This window comes from Phoenix dactylifera, chromosome 12 (genome assembly GCF_051530095.1).
Source record: "Phoenix dactylifera cultivar Ajwa chromosome 12, Ajwa_hap1_PhDact_Kaust_v1.1, whole genome shotgun sequence".
Taxonomy (NCBI): Eukaryota; Viridiplantae; Streptophyta; class Magnoliopsida; order Arecales; family Arecaceae; genus Phoenix; species Phoenix dactylifera.
Genome location: NC_143201.1, coordinates 23,745,622 through 23,767,642, shown reverse-complemented (window position 1 = coordinate 23,767,642; position 22,021 = coordinate 23,745,622). Strand labels below are relative to the sequence as shown.

Genomic DNA, 22,021 nt, shown 5'->3' with positions numbered 1-22,021 from the left:
TATAAGAAATACAAAAGTTGTACCTAAAAATGGGGCACCTATTCAGTTGTTTTTTTGTTCCTTACGCATCCATGCGACCAGAAAAGGTGAGGAAGAAAAAAGAAGTCTTGTAAGAATCAAGCTCAATGTAAATGTTAAATTGTAATACATAGCAATTTGGTGGAAATGATGGGTTTTTGACAACTCTTTACTCTATTTTTATTTTATAATTAAAAAAAATGACATACACACATATATCTATATATGTGTGTATATATATGTATGTATGTATGTATTATTTTTTATTTACTTATTTTTTTATGATTAAAAGGAAAAATGATACACAGACGCGTACACACATATACATATGAATAATATGGTCAAGTTTCGGATTTTCGTGTATGTATCCACCAAAATCCAAAACTAACCTAATGAGACTTTGGATCTAGTTTTTGGGACCCAAACATAACTTGATATTCACTGGATTTATTTTTCATATCCAAATTTTATCTTGTGGAGCGGTCATAGATCAAGTTAATGGTTTATCAATCCATTCTAGTTGGCGTGTAAAAGCACTTCTCCAAGCGAAGGAATGCTAATGCTTAGGTTTCCAATAAGAACTACCATTTCCTTTTTGAAATTGTAGCCAATGAATGTACCTTGTCTAACGTAGATGTACCAACGGTAAGATTATCGAAAGGGCAATGCAATAAATAGCAGGAGATAAACCAATCAAAGAAAAGGATTGGAAAAAATGTCTATTTTTAATCTGTTTCAAAACATTGAGAATAGCTGAAATAGAAGACCTAAATTAACGTCATAGAAGTTTGCGGAAAAGGATTTGAAAAATCACGAATCACGAAAAGGAGTGAAAAAAAACGCATACTAGAACAGTCTTACTGGTCATTTACAAATTACAAGGATCAAATTTTTAAACCGAGATCTTATTGTTCAATATTCTTGATTGATTGTTTGTTACCTAATCTTCTAAGGCACAATTTTTTTTTTCCACTTGATCTGATTAGTCCTGATCTGGTGTATTGTCACATTTCCACTCAGAAGACAGTCACTCTCTACCATCCGATCCGAATCCGACGGACAGATCAACTCGTCCCATCTCTTGGTCAGTTTTCCGCATTCCAATTGCCGGATACGCAGAAATATCACCCAAGGATGTTACTTGATCCGATCCTCACAGAACCTAAACCCAGATTTGGTTTCAAAATTTTCTGCTTAAATTCAATATGAGTTGAGTCGAGCGGTGATGGCTCTGGGTCGTAATCGGACTTATTGCATGTCCGTCTTTTTATCCGCTTGTAGTTTTGCGTTTGGTCTTGTTGACTGTTGAGTGATACCCTAAATTTTGCCATTAGCGTTAGCCTAATTTTTACGCGCCAACAAAAGACACGGTACGGTTTAAATTTTTTCCTAAGCAAAAAAAAAAAAAAAAAAAAAAGACACGGTACGGTACGGTCCGGTAAGGTCGATCCGAGCGGCGAACTTATAAGCCCTCCCGCACTCGGCCCTTTAAATGTCCAAGGCGGCGGGCTTATCATCAGAAACCACCCAAAAAATCAAGAACCGGCAGGGGGAGCGAGAACCAACCTTCCCCATCGCCTTCTCCATCATTTCTTCCTCTTCTTTAAACTACTTCCCTCCCAGTCGCCACCATGTCCTCCTCTCTCCTGCCATCGACCCACCTCCTCCTCTCGTCTAAAGACCGGATCTCGCCCTTCTCTGGGCAATCTCCTCTCAAGAACCTGGGGAGCAGCAGCGCCAGAGCTTTATCCACTCGCCAATGGAAGTGGAGGTGCCACTCCTCGGACCAGGAGCAGCCCCCGAAGCAGAAGCAACAGCGGAAGAAGCCGCCTCGGCGCTCCCCAACCAAGAAATCGGAGCCCAACGCCGACCCCGTCGGGTTCCTCTCCAAGAAAGGCATCTCCGACCGGGCGTTCGCTCAGTTCCTCCGTGAGCGGTACTCTCTTCCCGAACTATACCACCAAGAACCTAATCGTTTTATTTCTTTGATTATTTTCTTGTTTTGTTTTACAATGTTTAGCCTTGTCTTCACTTTGTGCTCAGGCATAAGGCCTACAAGGACCGGAAATTCGAGTTGTTTTCCCGTTTTATTGATTTGAAGGAGGCATCTGCGGGGTGGGTTTCTGGAGTCTTGATTCTTGACCTTTTTTCCCATCCAAGAAATTATCGGTCTTTTTTTTTACACCAAAAAAAAAGAAATTATCGGTCTTTCACCGTGTTTCATTAAAATGTATTAAAGATATGGAGGTGTGGTCTAATGTGGCTTGTTCTTGGTTGGATCGGACAGGTATGAGATATTAGGGATGCATCGGCACAGGGAGCATCGGGTGGATTACATGGAGTGGGCCCCAGGTAATTCTGATTTCCCATTTCTTTTTTGCCTTGGTGACCTTCCAAATTGTTGAATCTGGTCTGACAGATGGATTAGTTGTGTATTGGAAGTTCTTAGTCATCTTGCGAGATGCTGTGCTGGTTTTCTAAACATGCTCTGTTGAGATTGTACCTCGGTATAACGCTTGATAGCATAATCCAACCTTTTTTTTTTTTAATCCATATGTTCTGTTTCAGGAAGAGCTGCTACCTGATAATGGTAAGATAATTGATGGGACAGTTAATGTTGTGTTCCCATATGTCTTTTTTTTCAGTAGAATCTTGGATCATCAAATATAACTTGCTCTTGGGGTTTTATATCATGTTTTTAACTCAATCTTATTGAACTACTAAGGTTTCAATTACATATTAGGTCTTTGAGTTGCAATGCATTACTGGAACATATGTGTAAAATGCAACGAGTCTTGGTACAGCTACTTGAGAACACCAAATTTTTATTATATTCCAAATATTATATTGACTTAAAGATCTTTGGATCTTTCTATATGTTTTAGTTTAATTGAAAATTGTTGGCATTAAGTTTAATGTCAGACCTTGTTTCAACCAACCCAAAATTGTACAGATTAATATGAATATGTTGCAGTTGGCTTTGGCTGAAACAATCCAATGCAGGTTAATGACTACCTTTTCAGTTCATTAAAACCATGGGAAATCTCTAAGTACATACTTGGTTCTCTGGGGAAAAAAAAGCTAAATATGAATGTGTAATATTAACAGACTATTGAATGTGGCTATATTTGAGTTGAACATGCGGAAGAAGCCACCTATGCACTCACTGTCATTTATCATGTTCATGTTATAATCTATTACAGAACGTATTTGAATTGTGTTTGTGCATATTATCATTCGCAGTATGCACAAGGTTCTATCTTGACCTTGTACATGAGAAAACAGATAACAAATGTGTACCGATAGGTTATTATTGTGCATTATGTTCAAGTTTGACTAACTTTTGGAATTACTGAGCTAGCAAACATGTTGCGCATGAGCATGCTATTTGTATGGAATATGATTAGCTTATCATTTTGATCTCTTATAGAGCAAGTAACCCAGTTTGGATGTGTTGGTTGTCATTGTCTGTGCAATAAGCTCTCAAATTGACACACCTTTCCTTGATCATTTTAGTAATCTTTAATTTGCTTTTGAGTGATACATGCTAGAAGTTGTACCTGAGATCCACCCTATTCCTCTCTAATTAACATTTAAAGGTCTAAACAATTGACACTGAAACCGACAGTATTCAGAGCCTTTCAGAACATATTTACTTCTTGGCTGAAGATGGAGTATTTATGAGGATGCAGTTGTTCATCACACATAAGAATATAGCCATTGGATCGATGGATTGACTATAGAAGTACATTAAAAAAAAGAGAGTTGATGTATGTACATACCCAAATGATGACATCCATGAGTTAGGGAAATTTTGAAAGCCATACGAAGAATCTGGAAATTGATAACAGCAAAATGTGGTCTGATGGTTAAATTTTAAGCACTGTCTTGTTGATTGTTGACTGCACAAAGAGGGAAAAGGAAGGAAAACATACAGGAAAATATTAGGAGATGATAGTGTGAGTCAGTTAGGTGCAAATATGCCATAAGCTAGAACCAACATGAATTGGGTTCAGGGCCTCAAGTTCTTGTTTAGACCAAATTTAATCCATTCACTTAGTGGCTTGGCTTATGGCCACTTCAAGATCTATAGCTAGACATTTTTGGAACTAACTTTTATCAGGTTTAGTTGCCAATTATTCCCAACTCTGCTAGATCTGTACTTGAAATAATTCTAGTTTTCTGGTCTAGCATTTCCCAATTAATGGGTCCAGTTCTCATTATGGGTTGGTGCTCTATCAACTTTGGTGCACCACATGCAGGTCTTCTCGACCCACTAGACCTCTAGAAGGAGGGAATGGACAAAGGGAAAAAAGAGGTGAAAGAGAAGCAGATACCTATCACAAGTTGGGGGGGGACACCATTCCTTTCTATGCCTCAACATCAGGCATGTCAATAAGATTGAACAATGTTGCGTATGGACATAAATGAACCCTAGTTTAAGAGAGAGAAAGAAATAATGGCGAATAGGAGGGGTAATATGTCCTGCTGGATACTTGATTTCTTGCTTTCCCAGGTAGATGGGCCTGTTACCGTATAGTGTAGGGAGAAGAGAGTTGAGATTGTGTATAAGAAAATTGAAGAGAAGGTGCAGAGTTAATTCCTAACTTTAAGATGTCACGGTCCATATATTAACCACAAATCCAATTACGCTGAGATGACAAACAAGTTGTATTGTTTGCCTAAGGCATTTATGAACAAACTCCTTGCTTATGCTTGAGTGGCAGTATTTACTCCTGAAAGTATGACATGACTTGTTGTATATTCAAGGACTCAATAACACAGCACCTTGTGTTTAAAGATTTACATGCACTCTTTGTAAATATAGTACTGTCTCTAGCATTTCAGGGCTTGAACAGTGTCATATAATATAACAACTTAGCAGGACATTATCAGAATAATTTAAAGCAACAGCAGCGTAGATTGTTTTACTTTCTTAGTGGAGAAGAATTTGCGCACTTTTCTTGACTAAGCATGATGTCGATTCCGATGTAGGAGGCAACATGATTTATCTTGAAGATTCTGGAATCTAGGTTTGCAAAACTGGAGGACTCCTTATCTTGGGCCTTTTGTTGTTTGGAACTGTACTTCACTACATTGATATCTGATGAATGCGACCTTGTTCATTTATTTAGTGCGATTGTTGATCACGGAGTGAAGATTACAGATCATTTCTGGCAAAAATTTACAATCCTGGTACCAGTGCATGTCACTGGCGGACCTAGATGCTGACCTGCTCTTCTCCCTGAGCTTTAAGGGGAACACATTCAGTTGTACAATCAACTGTTACTGTTCTTTCAATGCAGTAAAATCTGCTAGTGTTGGGAACATGGATCCTTTTTACTTACCATGGTTGAAAACTTCTGGATTGCTCTAAAAAGCCAACTGACAATTATAAATTTTGTCATGTATTATATCATGTTATATCTAATTTCATATATATTGCTGCATAGGTGCTCGGTATTGTGCACTTCTTGGTGACTTTAATGACTGGTCACCGACAGAAAATAGTGCGAGAGAAGGACATTTGGGGCACGATGATTTTGGCTATTGGTTTATCATTCTTGAGGATAAGCTTAGGGATGGTGAAGAACCAGAAGAATATTATTTTCAAGAGTACAATTATGTGGATGACTATGACAAAGGTGACAATGGCATTAATGCTGAGGAACTACTTAAAAAAATAAATGATGAATATTGGGAACCTGGAGAGATCTGGCCTCTGAATTCACGTTTAGAGTTGGCTGCTAAGTTATATGAACAGATGTTTGGTCCCAATGGTCCCCAATCAGAAGAAGAACTAGGTGAAATACCTGATGCTGAAACACGACACAAGGAATGGAAAGAAACCCAGAAAAACGGTTCTGACAACAACTTACCAAACTATGAGGTCATTGATGATGGAAGGAAGTTTGATATATGCAGTGTTATAAGTGATCCGGTAACGCAGGAGAAATTTCGAGCAAAGAAACCTCCTCTTGCATACTGGATAGAAATGAGGAAAGGACGAAAAGCATGGTTAAAAAAGTATATGCCTGCTATTTCTCATGGAAGTCGGTACAGGGTTTATTTCAATACTCCTGATGGGGCTTTGGAACGAGTTCCTGCTTGGGCAACGTATGTTCTTCCAGGTATGCTCTTTTGGCCATTATGTAGTATTGGAAACCTTATATATAATTTCTCATTCTTGATTTTACTTCTGTTGAATTTTTTTTGCTGACTTTCCTTTTGTGGGATGAGAATGTCTTTTGGTATTATTTTTCAAGATGATGCATGTGCCATCGAATAACCATTGTCAGGGAATGACTATCTTCTTTCTTTTTAATCAAGGAGCCTCTTTTGCTTGGTCTCTTCAAAAAAAGAAAAGGTCTTGTGCCGAGACATGTAGAAGTCAGGTGGATATGCCAGACATCAGGAACTCATATTTCTTACAAAGTTTTTTAGAGATATAACATGTTATTTGTAGATAGAGAAGACCTTATGATTGGTAGATCAAATTCATAACTTGTTATTGAATTGGCTTACTCACCATGTGCAAAGATTAAATAAATCTATTTCAATGATCTTGTGCACAGGAGAATCCCTCAATTACTGCGCTTAAGCTAACTTGGATTCCTAATTGTATGCTTTGGGGGATCGATCCTTTCTTGTCAATTGGATCTTCTTTATTTATTCTGATAACTCATCTTCTAATTCTTTTCGAGTAAAACATAATTTCTATGCTACTGATATTTTTATTTGTATTCTCGTTGGATAAGAATTACAATAAGTTTTTCTGCATGTGCTTTGTAGTTCCAATCTTAGCACTTAGAAGGCATGCCATCAAGAAATACATTGTGAAGTTACAAAAGTGTGCATTATACCTCTTTTTCCAATGTAAGGGTTCTTTCTGTGTGTGTCTTTGTGTGTGTGCATAACCCTACAGGACAATCATTTTTCGGGGACTATCTATTAATGGATTTTTTTAATCTTTTCCTGCCAATATATGCCACATGTCAGCATAGTATGATAGTGTTTTGGGATTTTAGAATTGCATTAGCATAATAGGTAAATTTGTGCTTCTCTTCACTCTTCTCAATGTTTAGAATTTAGATGCAAATCGAAGGATGAAGTTATAACAAGTTTTTCTTTAAAGGATGCATAATAGTCATCCCATCATTAAGCAAGTTGATGCCTGTTCAGACTACAAAAACCATATGTTTCTAATATATTAAGTGACAGTAATTGTAGGCTTAGTGCAACTGATTTACTAGTTGTCCCTTTGATTTAATACACTTTGAACCAAGATCAACAAGCTATTCTGTTCTACGGATAAAGGTTTTGAGTGCTGGCCCTTGCTGTGTCAATAGTGTCACCAACGCTAGGTTGACATAGCAACCATCAAATTCCTTTTCTTTAATTTTTAATTATAAAGGGCTCTTTTAATGTTTAAGTTTTTTTATAATAATTATTAAGCATGGATCTGCATATTCATCAGTATCCCAAGACACTTACTGTGCTGGCTGGTGATCAGCATGTCCATAATTACCAGCACTGGAATCATTGCGATGGTCTAAATGAAAGTTGCAGAACATGCCACATGGATAATCAGTCAGGAAGGTCACTAAAAAAGATACACATTATTCATGTAAATGATATCTGACCATTATATAATGGTTAATAGTGATAAAAGTCTGGATGCTAGTTTTTTTTTTGGCATGAGACAAAAGCTGTTGATATCGCTTGAAGTCATGCTTGTACTTCGCATATGATCATAGTAATTATATCTAAACTTGTCTTCCCTCTCAATTTTTTTTTTAACATGACAATTTTGAAGAATTATCATTTACCGCATGCTGTTATGAACTAGGATAACTTTCATGTTTATAATCTTAAATGTGTTGAGCTGAATTAGGCCAGTTAGATGGAAAACTTAGAGGTAATTAGGATAAATGAGTCTAACCTCCAATATTTTAGCTCACAAACCGATAATGTTTATAAGAAGGTCAAGTGGAAGAAATTCAAGATAATTAATAGGAATCATATCAACATGCCTCTATTTTAGAAAGGATGTTGATCTGATTTCGTTCTAACAAGTATAAGAAGGTTTGCCATCTCGGTACCAGACCCTGTACTGGTACTATCTTATTACAGTGTTGGTACGTAGTACAGTACGAGACAGCGAGGCATACCGAGTGTCGGTATAGTACGAGATTGTACAACAGTTTGGTACCAGTACTAGTACAGTATGTCCGGAACGGTATCAACTAGTACGACAAATCTTAGGCTATACATTTTAATGACATAACATGCGAAGTGTGAGAAAACAAAAAGCTGATTAAGATATCAAAAGGTGGAAATGGAATCTAATGCTAATTTAAAATATTGACTTAGCAAGGAAGCATCATAAAGATTGATGTGGCCCTGTGATACCGTGGCTGCAGAAAACAATTTTAAGAGCAGAATTTCAGATTGAGTTTGCTTTGAATTTCCCCTTTATAGACATCACTAACAGAAAAAAAGAAGACTGCAAGTTACCTTAATCTGATTATTGAGAGAAAGTTTGACATCCAACAAATTTTATTGTAAAGAATGGAAAATGAATTGATTACAAATTTACAATTATCTTGGCAAGGCATACAAAGGTAGGAGATAGGGAACCAGGGGTGCATTGGTAAGCAAGACGGGCATAAGAAGCTATTGGCACATGTCCATCATGATTATTGGAGTAAAGAAGCATGTAAAGGTGCAAAAACTAGTGTATCTTGTAGCATTAAGGATCAACTCGAAGCCCACTCATAAGGATGTGTGAGGCAATAAATATTTCACGCTTGGGAGTACATCTGCTTGGGTATGCTATTTGAAGATTATGTGGTCATAGTTGATTAAACTGATGCATGAGTTACTGTTCTTTTAAAAAGAAAAAAATCAAAGTTTGATGGAAAACTTTGGAGGCGAGGGAGGTGCTCTAGATTAAGTTATCCAAATACAAATCGGATGCAAAAAAAAAAAGAATGGTGGTATGATCGTACTTGATGGATGAAGTCTCCTATATTATTTGTCTTTGACATTTACAATATAGAATGGGCAGCGGAAGTAGATGATACTGTCTTTGATGGATCTTAACAATGCTGGATGCGTGGAAATGTCTTGTTGTATTGTTGATGAACACATGCTTGGGAGACAAGGAAAATTGTATGAGATGTAAACTTGGCCCGTCATGTTGTATATATAGAAGTGTAGGACAATACGTACATGTGCGAGGGATGAGCATATCAAATATAAGGATGCTAAGGTGTATATTTACTAATACTAGGAACTAGGAAGGATTAAAAAAGAGAAATAAAAGGGAAATATTTTGCTCCAATGGAGAATAATGTTTTATAATGCATATCAAGATGGTTTGATCATATATAATGTGGACTAAGAGAGGCTCTTGTAGGGATAAGGTGATACAAATATTAGTGAAATGGCCACATATGGGTAGGTTTTGGATTACTGGATGAAGGTGTCATGGAATGATCCTAAGAGGCTTGGTCTGAAAAATAAATGCTAAAGCGGGACTCTGAAACCAGGCGGTGAGTATCTGGAGAGTCTGAAGTATTGTGGATGCTTTTGTGATACTACTTTGTCTAAAAGAGACAAGATACTATCATGGAAAACTAATTCAGGAGTGGATATAGGGTAGCATAATTATAATTTTGGTTTTTCTCGCTCTTTTGCCTTCGTTGCTCTAAAGGATATTTCCCTCCCACTTCTTTTTTGTTGTTTTTTTGTGAGAAGTGATCATCTATACTATACTAAAAAGCATGAGTTAGAACCTTAGACTCTGTCGTCTTTGTCCTTCGTGGGATATTAGTAGCTTCATCCCCACTCAACCAGAATGATAAGATGTAACCTGTTTGGTTCCAATAAGATTGGATCCTACATAACCCCTCTCTCTCTCCCCTTCTCCTGCCTCCTCTATCTGTGCTTTCCCCTTTTATTTTACTAAATGTGCATTGTATGTAAAATATGATTTGCATACATACATACATACATACATACATAAATATGTACCTACACACAAATGTATGTGTGTATATGTATATGTATTTGTATGTATGTATATGCATATATACATGTATGTATGTGGTTTTATACACAAATATCTGCATGTATGGTGGATGGATGGACACATGCATGCATGCTTGCTGATAATTAATTTATTATTTTGGGTTAGGTCCTCCGTTTGGCTGCCAACTGGGCTAATTTAGGAATCTTGGAGTGGGAGAATGTTAAGTTGATTGTTGGTCGTGTAGTTCTGCATATCCTGTTGTGAAGTCTTCTCTTATTAGAGTCGTGCACCACAAGTGACCTCATCTTTATGTGATAAGGGTTGAGTGTCGTTCTTATGCTTGCTTTCATAAAGTTGAGTTTTTTCTCTTTTTTTTTCAAAATGCAGACGGAAACGAGCCTTATGCAGTATACTGGGAACCTCCTCCAGAAGATATTTATAAGTGGAAGAATAAGCGTCCAGAAGTTCCAAAGTCACTTCGCATATATGAATGTCATGTTGGAATAAGTGGATCAGAGCCGAAAATATCTTCCTTCAAAGAATTTACTTCTAAGGTTACACCTACAAAAGTTAAAATATTTTCATTATATTTGAATTTTTTTTTTCTTTTGACATTTTCTTTCTGCAGGTTCTTCCACATGTGAAAAATGCAGGTTATAATGTCATTCAGTTAATTGGGGTCATTGAGCATAAAGATTATTCCTCTGTTGGTTACAAAGTGAGTTGTTTGTCACATTTCAGTTATATTGAATTAAGATTGTTTTGCATAGCTATTGTTCTCAATCTTTGAAAGTTTGATGTTATATAAATGTTGAGACCCTTGGGCATCTTTGTAGTTTTATAGTAAATGTTCAGTAATTTGGGCCACCCAAAATTAGAGGCCAATTTGTTAGATTTTTTTTTTTTGAAAGGAGATGAAGACATTAGTATACCAATTAATTTAATCTTATACTTAGTCTATCTAATATTCTAAACTAGTGGAAGTGGAATGTCAGTTTTGTTATTGTATTTGATTCACATGATGCATCCAGAGGTTTATTGGACTGTATATTGTCAATCTTTATGTATATCAGAATAAAAAGACATGATTTGCAACATGTATCTTCTCTCATCCTTTAAGATGTCAATGCTGCTGATATTAAGTGTCTGTAACTTCTGTAAATGAGTAGTGACTTTATTTTCCCTATGCATAAGTAGCTTGAATTCTTGATCTTTCTAATTATGAAGAAAGAGGTATGGAGGATACATATTATGCGGATTCTGTTTCTCGAGGGAAGGAAATAATGCTAACTTGCTTGCTTATTGGCCGTGTCACATGGACACATGCATGGCATTGGCGCCCCATGACTCTTCAAAAATGGAGTTTTCTGCTTGTATATGCTTGAAGTGTTGAAATTGTTTTTTAGTGTGTCCTGTCAAAAAACACTATTTCAATTGATTTTCAATTATATTACGACTGGATAATATTAGTTCAAAGTGCCGAGACTCAATATGGTGAAGTATCCATATTGATATCTATTTTTTCTTCTTCTTTAATATCATGATGTCATGAAAATTTTTCACTTAAAGTACTACCTTATGCTTCTCATCAGCATATTCTTTAAAATAGTTATATTTCTTATCCGTTTAAATTATATTGTATGAACTTGTCCCCATGTTGGAGTTTTTGGAGGTTGATGCTCACACTTGGGATGCCTGGCACTTAAAAATTTGGCATCTGTTCCAAGTGTCTAGGTAACACTGCTGTTGTTGCCTGCTGGTTGATAATATGTAAATACTTCACCAGGGATGGACATCTATGCAGAAAATCTCATTCTACTTTGAGAAAGTTTTTAACTATGGATGTTTAAAAGGGAGGAATTTCTTTTAGGTCTGTGCTTTTCTCTTTTGCCTTTTCTCCATATCGTTGTTACTGGTCTTAGTTACTCTTCCTTTTGATGAGGTCGTATGTTGTCTATTTCTGAGTGTTGTGGTTTCTCTCCGGTTTGAAGGTAAAGCTGTATGTTTCCTTCTTATCTGTAACACCTATTTTATTGTTGGTCAATATACTTTTAGAAATGGCTTATGTAGTATCTGTTAAATGTTATTCAATAATGAAACGTAAATGTTGCTTGGATTGAAATTTCATGCTTTATGATGTTCCCATCTTAAAAATTAGCTGCTGTTTTCTGAAAATATGACATGCATATTAACTAATGCTATTGTGAATGTCTGAGTTTATGATTATCTGTCATGCATTCCATTTATGGTAGCACTATATTTCTAAATTAGGTTGATAAAAGAAAGATCATGTATTTTTTTTGCTCGTGTATGCATATCTTGTTTATGTTCAAAAGCACAATTCACTTTGGTTTAGGGGAGGAGTCATGACTAGAAAGATCTTCCCTTGCACTGATTTGTTAATTTACTTAATTTGTTCTTGTATTTCATGTTATTATGCAGCGTGATCTCCTTTTATTTTTTTGTTTTGCTTTTCTTTTTGTTTGAGAAAGATACAACAATATCATTATATGTTTTGTTTCTCTCATTCTTGGAGCATGCTATTTTTAGTGTTGTCAGGTTAGTGATACAGAAGTTTAATTGCATTCTCATGTCATCAGGGAACTCTATATTTTTTCCCTTGATAGTATCTTCTGTAATATATTGTGTTTAATAAATGCAGGTCACTAATTTCTTTGCTGTTAGCAGTAGATTTGGCACTCCTGAGGACTTCAAGTGTTTGGTTGATGAAGCGCATGGTCTGCTCTTTTATCTACTTTTTCTTGTTAATACGTTGCTGTTAATATGTTCTGCTCAACTTTGTTCTCTTGTAAAAGCTGTTAGGTAGCAGGTTCTATTGTAGTTGAGTAAGTATGCTACAAATGAATAATGTCTAGAGAGGACTCTTTTATGGACTTGGACTGGGATTTGTGTTTGGGGTTGGAGACTTTTATCTCTTAATGAATTCGGGTTTGGATATTGCATGAACAAGACCTGAATCCTACACATTTGCATCCCGGATCTAGAGTCTGGATAACAATGTCTACAATCTTGGTATTGAATACCGTACCAATATGCTACCAGTTCGGTATGATATGGTCTAATATGGTATGGTATGCACCTATATCGAGATTGCTCCCAACCTTTTTTTTCTCACTTCTAGTCATGGTACTGCATGAAATTGGGCAGCACGGGTTGGTGCCAAGCGGAACCAGATGATTCTGCTTAGTTTTCAACCCATGTTCAATACTTCCTTGGCGTCAGTTACGGAATCTGTAGGTATATAGGTTATAATATGATTTATTTTGTGATAAAGTTGGTGTCAGCTAATGCTTGTGGAAAAATGAATAATCTTGATAGTTATGCATGTTTTCGTTTTGCCTATACTAACCAACTTCTAGTAAACTCCATACAAAGGTAAAATACAATACTGATATGGTAAGGTTTCACAGATTTAACAGAATGAGTTCAATTAATTAAAATGATGTGAAGAAACCTTAGACAGGGCATGATGACGACTGGAGCTTCATTTGATGTATTTCGCTACTTTTTAAACCTATCGGTGGTGTTGTCTTATTAACTTTCCTAATACTCATCATAGCAGTATATGAAACAATTTTACAGTTTGTGCAGTTACTTGTTTACTTGTGAATTTTCATTTCATGATGTTAGATTCAATTATTTTTTTACCTCTCTTTGTTATTGATTTTTTTTTGGAAGGGAACACTTGTAGTATTTCTGATTTGATGATTATGCAGGCATCTGTGTTCCTTTGTGCAGGTCTTGGGATTCTGGTTTTTTTAGATATTGTCCATTCTTATGCATCAGCTGATGAGTTGGTTGGATTATCACTGTTTGATGGATCAAATGACTGCTTCTTTCATACTGGTATCAACATTTTGTTGCTTTTGTTCTATCTATGTTTCATCGGAGCCGGTACACTTTAACAGTTTACAAGAAATTCTACTTTAGCTTTTGTATATTCTAATTAATTGATCACTATCTGTTTATGGTAACTTGAGCCGAGAGAGGGTGCTAATCCAATTTTAAAGCAAAAGATCAACAATCACATTCATACACTTACACTATATAACTTCGTTTCCATTCTAACGACACACCATTTTAGACACGTGCCATATTATCTCTAACTTCCTCTTTCAAGAAAACAATACTTTGGCTCTATTAAGAGTCATAATGTATCATAGATTAAGAGTTTACAAAAGAAGAACAAACTGGTGGTGTTCCTATCTATACAATTAACATATTCATAAATTCTTTAATAATTAGATTATATTTTGACTTATCGTGACTTGATATATAGCCAAACCATCTGAAATCCTGAACGTAATTTAATTGCAATTGTCAAGTAGTTGAACTTGGTCTGCATCATCAACTAAGATGATTGTTAATTCATTATGTATGGAGAATTAATGTAAGAACTTTAAACTCACTTTTATACCACAGGAGTTTCTCTTTTTTTTAAATCAAAATTTGTAGATGAAGATACCACCATATTTCTTCAACATCTACCTATTTTTTTGTTTAATTTGATTATGTAATTTGTAGTTCCTCGTGCTAGAAGTGTATCAGCAATGCTTGGTTTTGGACCTTGTGTATTACCCATAATTTTGTAATGCATGTCTTTGCAAGTAACCTTGTTGACTATTATATATTTGAAAGTCTGTATGCAGGTCAGTCATATAGGATTTGAGAGTTATTTTGCTTATCATTTTTAATTGTTTTAAATAAGTACTCTGACTATATTTGCTGGTTGCTTGACAGGTAAACGAGGACATCATAAATATTGGGGTACTAGACTGTTCAAATATGGCGATGTAGATGTGTTACACTTTCTTTTGTCTAATTTGAAGTGGTAGTTTCTGAAGCAGTAGTCTAACTTTTGCCACAACCATTTTATTTTGTTGCCTTTGGCATTACAATTAATATGTTATGGTTCTTATTGTGGAAAATGCATTTTCTAATCATATTTGGTGTTTCTGTTATAATACTGCTGATTATCTGGATATTTATACAGGTGGGTTACAGAATATCAGGTTGATGGCTTCCAGTTCCACTCACTTTCCTCCATGATGTATACACACAATGGTTTTGCTACTTTTACTGGTGAGATGGAGGAGTAAGTTTTCACTTGTCCTTATAATCAATCCAAGCGACATTTGATCATGCATCGTTATAGTGGTGTTTCATATGTTGAGGTGATCTTTGTTCTAGTTCAGTCATTACCATATTATTATTCTCTCTCATGGAAGATGTTCTAAACCAAGCAAACATGAAATTTTCATGGGACAAAGCACAAGAATATTCTGATGTTTGATTCAGACATAACATTAGCCATGCCTTGTAAACATGCCTGCAACCAAAAAAAAAAAATTGCCTTCACATGTAACATTTTTTGGACAACAGAAGTATAATATCTGGTAAATATTGATGATCTGGTAGGGGTATTGGAGCCATTCAAAATTGTTTTCCCTGGTGATTAAGTTGAAAAAATTCTATCAGAAAAGAAAATGAGAAACATGAAACTCAGAAGGCTTGTAGAGTGTGACCACTAACAAGGGCGTCCAATGATAGTAAAGTCATTCTCAGGGTGAATGCATTGTGGATGCTGCACTAATCATTTGATTACACTTACTCCTCATTGTGCATTTCTGCTATGGGGCCTAGTGACAGCTAGATATAATTGGCTTTAGAGCATGGTAAACATTCTCCACATCAACTTGAATTGATATATTGGATAATTATCAAGTGATGACAACAAAGATAAGAACTTGGATGGTTCTATCTTGACAACAGGTGAGAGAAAGCTATTGAAGAAATCAACTCCACTAAAAGAGAATGGGAAAAAGGTTATATAAAGTTAACTTTAAATAATCAATATAGGGCTTGTTACTTATAGTTCCTGTTTCTGTCTGAATGTATGCTTCATGAAATAAAACCTGATATTTGTTCCCACAAAACTATCTGATTATGTACATTCATGTTTTTACCTATGCGCCTACATGCGCAATCATGTATGTGGATGGATGAAGAGAATTCTAGAGTGGGTTTTAAACTTAAGACCTTATTGGTGCAAGGAGCATTGTAAGCTGTCTATTTTGAGAATGCATACCATCGATCATGTTCTAAAACTCAAGTGATTAAGATCAATAATTAATAGTTTGGAGATTTCCTGCCTATGTATTGTGTGGTGACAAAATGGCAGTTTTTAATAATAAGCATTGAGTTTGGGTATGACCTTGAAGCATGGTTTGCTGTACCGCCCCGAACTGTGCGTTTGGGGCGTACCAAGACGAACCCTCCACCAACAACCTCCGTTTCACTTAAAACCACCCCTCACTTGGTAAAAGCACCCCCCCCCCCCCCCTCCCCTGCTGTCTTTTCTGTTGCTTATGATCATAGCATCCTAAGGCTTACGACCGCTTGGAGCACCTTCCTAGCTCAAGACGTTGCTTGCCCTTCCACACCCCCCTAACCCCCCTTCACCGGTAAGTCTCCACCCCCCCCCCCCCTTCTCTTGCTCCATTAGGTTTAGGGTTAGGGTTTAACCCTCGGCCCTCCACCTTCCTCCTCCTTCCCTCTCTCCCTCTCTCCTTTTCTCCCTCTCCCTCTTCCTTTCTCTTTTCGATATGCGCTGGAATGGCACGGTACAGACTTGTACTGTAATGAACAGGTTGCTGGCCGGTATGACATCCGGTACTAGTTCAGCGAACCTTTCCTGAAAGTTTAGTTTAAGAAGTGGATATCAAGGCCATAATAGCTGTTATATGTTTGTTTTCATAAATCTCAGTAATGTTTTGCTTTTGGTGTTATAAGACATAATAGCTGTACAATTTCTTTAAGCGTACGACTACTCATCAAAGATAATTCACTTATTGGTCCAGATTGGTATATAAACGAACAAATGAAACCAGTGAGACAAATATACTTGGATTAGGCCAAAGAATTTGATAACATGTCAACATAAGGTAAGACATCTATTATAAACATATTCATTCCGATTTGTTGTACATAGTTCAAAACTCTCTGATAAGCCATCCTTTTTTTCAAAAAATGAGCATAAATTGTTGAAAAGCATTTGCTGTAGAATATTAGCCTTGTTTTTTCCCCTAATCTTTCTTTTTTCTGCACATATAAGGGCAAGTTTGTATGTTTGAGAAGGTTACTTTGGCCATGCGAACCATCACATGTGCAAGTCAAATACTGCCTTGGCCTTTATAAAGTTACATTTATGTCTGACTGTTCATCTTAAAATATTCTTTATAACTAACCATTTATCCAGAAATTTTAATGTATTGATGGCCTAACTACCATAGCATCTCATAACGATCTTAAACTTTTATCTTCCCTCTGTCCTTCATTCTCTAATATTTCTTTTTATGCCAAAAATAATATCAGAGCAGAAAAATAAGATTATGAGGGTTTGACAGAACTGCTATTGGAATTTGGTTTTTGCCATCACAAGTATATTTTGGTATTAAAAACCATATGTAGCTGAATGGCCTTTCCTAATTGTACATTCTATTAGTAGTAAAAAGGTGTGCCAGTATGTTTCTTTGGTATGTCTCTCACAATGGCGATAAAATTCAAGAGTTACTGTAAAACAACTATAATTTGTGATGTTAAAAAAGGGCATTGTTAAAACCGATAAACGACACATATTTTATATATGCTATCTTTCATCATAATTTTAACTCTTATAGTCTCCTAGTCAAGGCGATCTATGTCAGTTATATCTATAATTCTGTTGTTTCTTATGGTATAGGATTTTCTGAGATTAAGTTTTTATGACCACTGTAGTGTACTTAGGCTCTTAACCTGAAGAATCCTACAAGCTCTGACAGCAATATGGGTACTGATATATGTTCTAGAACCTCAGTGAGGTTCTAAAACCTGAAGAGTTTATAAGACAGTTCATAGATATTCCATTTGTTCGATTTTTTTACTTGACACTGTATAGTTTGTTTTTTTAGTATCTTTACCTTCATGTGAACGTCGTATATTTATGGTTATCTTTGTCTAATAATAGGTATTGTAATCAATATGTTGACAAGGATGCTTTGATATATCTCATTTTAGCAAATGAGATGCTACATGAACTTCATCCAAATATCATCACAATTGCAGAAGATGTAAGTCACAGTATAATACCTTGGCCTTCTATTTTTTTTAATATGTGTATGTATTCTTGCATCATCTCGTGATTTCATTTTTCATATTTAAAGTGGCAATGTGGGTTTCACTTGAAATCAAACTTGATCTGATATCTTGTTTCTCTAACTGCTATTCTACTCCAGATGTTTGGTTGTCAGCATGGTCATAACTTTCTGACCAGTATATTTGTCTAATCTCATGTTAATACATTTAAATTCAAGGTGGACAAACCAAAATGCTTCTTATGTAACACAAATTTAGATATGTAACATAAACATTTGTGCTTTGGGGAAAAATTCCTGTGTGGTAAGATCAGGAAAGTATGAAATGTTGCAAGATGTTCTGGTAGCTACCCAGAAATATTTTATGCATCATGAAGACAATGAGCAAAGAAATCACCTGCTGTGTACATCTCCGAAGTTTGAATTGATCATCCAATCAATTAACAAGTGTAGTATTTAGGCAGAAGGCTTTGCTTATAGTACCATGGCTGAACTCCAATATAGGATGAAGATGAAACAGATTTTTATTTGGGGAGATCTTCTATGAAAGAAACAGAAGTAACATCGGAAAAATTGAACTGAAGGATCAAATATGAATATTGTCAGTACTTATGAAGGCAACATGTAAGGAGCTTAAGTTTTGAAGAAAAGAACGCAAGATTTGAGACTTGAGTGCATGCAGTGAATACTAGCACCAGATGGAAAATTCTCTATCCAGTATTTTCTTAAAATTGTAAACAAGAACATGGAGTTCTAATAAGCCAGCTTCCCTGTTAAATTGTTTGATTTTTGGGATGTAAAGGCCTCCCCTTAAGTTAAGATGTTAATTTAGAGTTTTCTGGTGCAAGAAATGCATCATTTGGTGTACTTTCAGCTTGGGGTATAATATGCTTTAATTGGAGAACTTGCATAGATTTGCATAAAAGTATCGCTTACAGACTCTTAAAAAGTGGATCTTATGAAGAACAAATTCTTGTCCATGTAGATTCAAAATGGGTTAAAAACTTTGGTCTTTGTACCAACAAAGTAAAAAGGTTATCTTGATGTTTTGGTAGAAATCAATTATTGTGGTAAATGTATGGTCTGCTATGCCGGTACCAGGCACTGGACCGGTTGCCTGGTGGCACCAGTTGGTGCGGGCTTGCGCCGTGCCGAGCCTGTACCAACACAGTAGAGGAGGCGGGAGAAAGGGCGAACGGGAGAGAGGAAGAGAGAAAAGGGGGAGAGATGGAGGGAGACCAGCGGAGGGTCGTCGAAGGCTGATGCTCGGGCAGGAGGTGGAGGTCCTGATCGGGTCTCCTGTTTCGTTTGAAACAGAGGTCCCGTTGCTAAAAAAAATTGCAATTTTTAAGTGAAATCGGCAAACGACTTGCAGACTTCATCTGTGTGCGTGAGAGAGAGAGTGAGAGGTGTTCATCTCATGTTAATAATTGTTCGTACATAGTTGACATTCCTCAATTTCTTCTTAGAATATTCTTTTTACATTGCTGCAACTATACATATTCTAGCCAATGACTCAATTAATTATACAAGTTTCAATCTCATGCAATTTTTTTTTTTGAGAGAGAATCACATTGGTTTTTTTTATTTGTTCCTTTGAGCTTGATGTGCTCCCAAGAATCATATCCCCTTTTAACATAGATTAGATTAAAAAATTAAATATAGTGTTGTTACTAAATCTTGTAATCTATGATCTGGCTCGTATGATCTGGATGAAAATAGCTTACATATTCAGGTTCACATCCTAGGATTAGGATCTTTAGGATCATAAGATCTCCCTTTCTTTCTCTCTTTCCTCTTTCTTCTTCTTCCTTCCTTTTAAATATCCATAAAGCTTAAAATCAAGGAGAGCTAAACCATTTTGAACTATCCATTTCGGGGTGTACCGAGCCTGCTACTGGCATGGTTCATCATATAAATTCGGGTCGCTCCCGTACAGTGATTCGATGGCTAAAATCCCTCCTCGATCTTGGCTTCGACCCTCCCTCTCAATGCCTAAACCTTGATCTACATCCCCGGCACTCAACGATGACACCGAGCGAAGATGCTGCAGCTGCCGATGACGTCCCTGGAGCCCTAGGTAGGTCTCTCTCTCTCTCTCCACCTCTCTCTTGACAGCGGCCTCTTTGTCTCCCTCTCATTCGGCCTCTCTCCCCCTTCTCCTTTCTCTCCCCCTCCCTCTCCCTCACCCTCCCTTCCTCTCCTTGTCCCTCCTCCCCATCTCTTTCTCTCTCCTCTCTCCTCTCTCCTCTCTCCTTCTCCCTCTCCCTCTCTCTCTCTCCCACCATCTTCATTTCAGAATAGGGGATAGCGGAACAAGGGAGGTTTCAAACTTTTTTTATTTTCTAATTTTGAATTGAAGTCGACAAACCATATGCCAACTTCAGTTGAAAATTTGAAAATAAAAAAAGGTCTAAAACGGTCTGGAATGGTACGGTATTGGTACCGTACCATTAGGCAACTTATACAGGTTTTGGTACTGGTACAACCAAGCTTGCTTAAAATAATCCTCAGAAATCAAAAAAAATAAAAAATAAAAAATGTTGTATTGGTATTGAATCAGTACGTACTTGTATACCGAGTGTCAGTACACTATGGTTTGATACCATACGGTACTAATCAAGTATCGGCATGTAGACCTTTGAACAGGCCAAACAGCTCGCTCGGCCTACTTGAGCTCGAAGCCTTTGGGCGGGCTTGAGCCAAAGGTTTAGGCCTACAGGGTATGGACAACCTGGAAAATAGGCTTGTTTCGGTCTTCAAGATTAAATCCGGCCCTAGCTAGGCTCGACCCTATTTTTTTATTTTTCTTTTGTTGTTTATGTTTGATGTATCTATAGACTTAATTGACAATTGTTGTTGATATGTGAACTTAATAGGATAATAGATATATTGTAGGTTGTTGCTGGCAATATTTAATTATTCGTATTTAGCATTTTGAAAGCATTTTTAGCATTTTGTTAGTATTTTTTAGAAAAAAATAAGAACTGGTCATAAAGCTTGAGGCCCAAGTTGGGTCAAGCGTGAGCTTAAGAAAATTGTATGACCTTTAGGCAAAGCCTAGCCTGAGCCGAACCCATCCTGACCCATGACCAGGTCTACCGGCATGGTACTTGGTACTGAAACTATAGATTTTGGTGCTGAGAAATCTCTTGTTGTTGCATCAAGTATATATATCAAATAGATAGCAAAAGGATCTTTTTTATGAAGTATGAAGCCAAGATAAATTGTAAGACTGATAGCTTACACCAAAGAGACACTAAACTATAGTAACACATTATGGTTTGAAGAAACACCCAAGCAGGACCAGTCTAAAGTATAAGGATAGAGTTTGAGTGAGAAGAAATAATAAAAGTAGAAGCTAGAAGAGTGCAATTAAAACCTCAAAAGAGCTAATACCATAAGTCCAAAGTCATTTGGGAATAGAGACAATAAATGATTAAAGATTACATCAAGGAGCAGAAAGAACCATGAACTAGTGTATGTGGTCCCCACAAGAAATTGTGGAAACCTACACACCGAGATGACTAGTCAAAGACAGGGTCAAAGGTTGATCCTGTAGGAGAGCATTTCATGTCACTACTCACTACAAGCTAATGAGATCCCAACATGCAAGCGAAGGCTATTTGAGATCCCAATACAAAATAAAATAAAAGTTCCTAAAATTTTGATGATTTTCCACAAGAATGAGGGACTGCCACTTAGAGGTGGGCATTGGGCTGGGCCGCCCATGGCCCGGCACGGCCCGACACGAATATGGGCCGTGCTAGGCACGGCTCATAAAAGGGGGCTGGGCTGGGTTAAGAATTTCTGG

At 36.6% G+C, this 22,021-nt stretch overlaps 1 protein-coding gene across 2 annotated transcripts in view; it reads left to right on the top strand.

The window, feature by feature from the left end:
* Nucleotides 1-1,508: 1,508 nt before the first annotated feature.
* EMB2729 (Alpha amylase family protein) overlaps nt 1,509-22,021 on the top strand; it is a 35,608-nt gene continuing 15,095 nt past the window's right edge. The window contains exons 1-11 of one of the 2 annotated variants that reach the window (XM_008782684.6): nt 1,509-1,954; nt 2,062-2,133; nt 2,306-2,370; nt 5,472-6,149; nt 10,442-10,608; nt 10,683-10,772; nt 12,717-12,792; nt 13,814-13,921; nt 14,816-14,906; nt 15,069-15,170; nt 18,081-18,183. In XM_008782684.6, coding sequence (XP_008780906.3) covers nt 1,650-1,954; nt 2,062-2,133; nt 2,306-2,370; nt 5,472-6,149; nt 10,442-10,608; nt 10,683-10,772; nt 12,717-12,792; nt 13,814-13,921; nt 14,816-14,906; nt 15,069-15,170; nt 18,081-18,183 — 1,857 coding nt within the window. In that variant the 5' untranslated portion in view covers nt 1,509-1,649. The remainder of the gene's footprint in view (nt 1,955-2,061; nt 2,134-2,305; nt 2,371-5,471; nt 6,150-10,441; nt 10,609-10,682; nt 10,773-12,716; nt 12,793-13,813; nt 13,922-14,815; nt 14,907-15,068; nt 15,171-18,080; nt 18,184-22,021) is intronic. The other variant, XM_088709192.2, reaches the window with a different exon arrangement.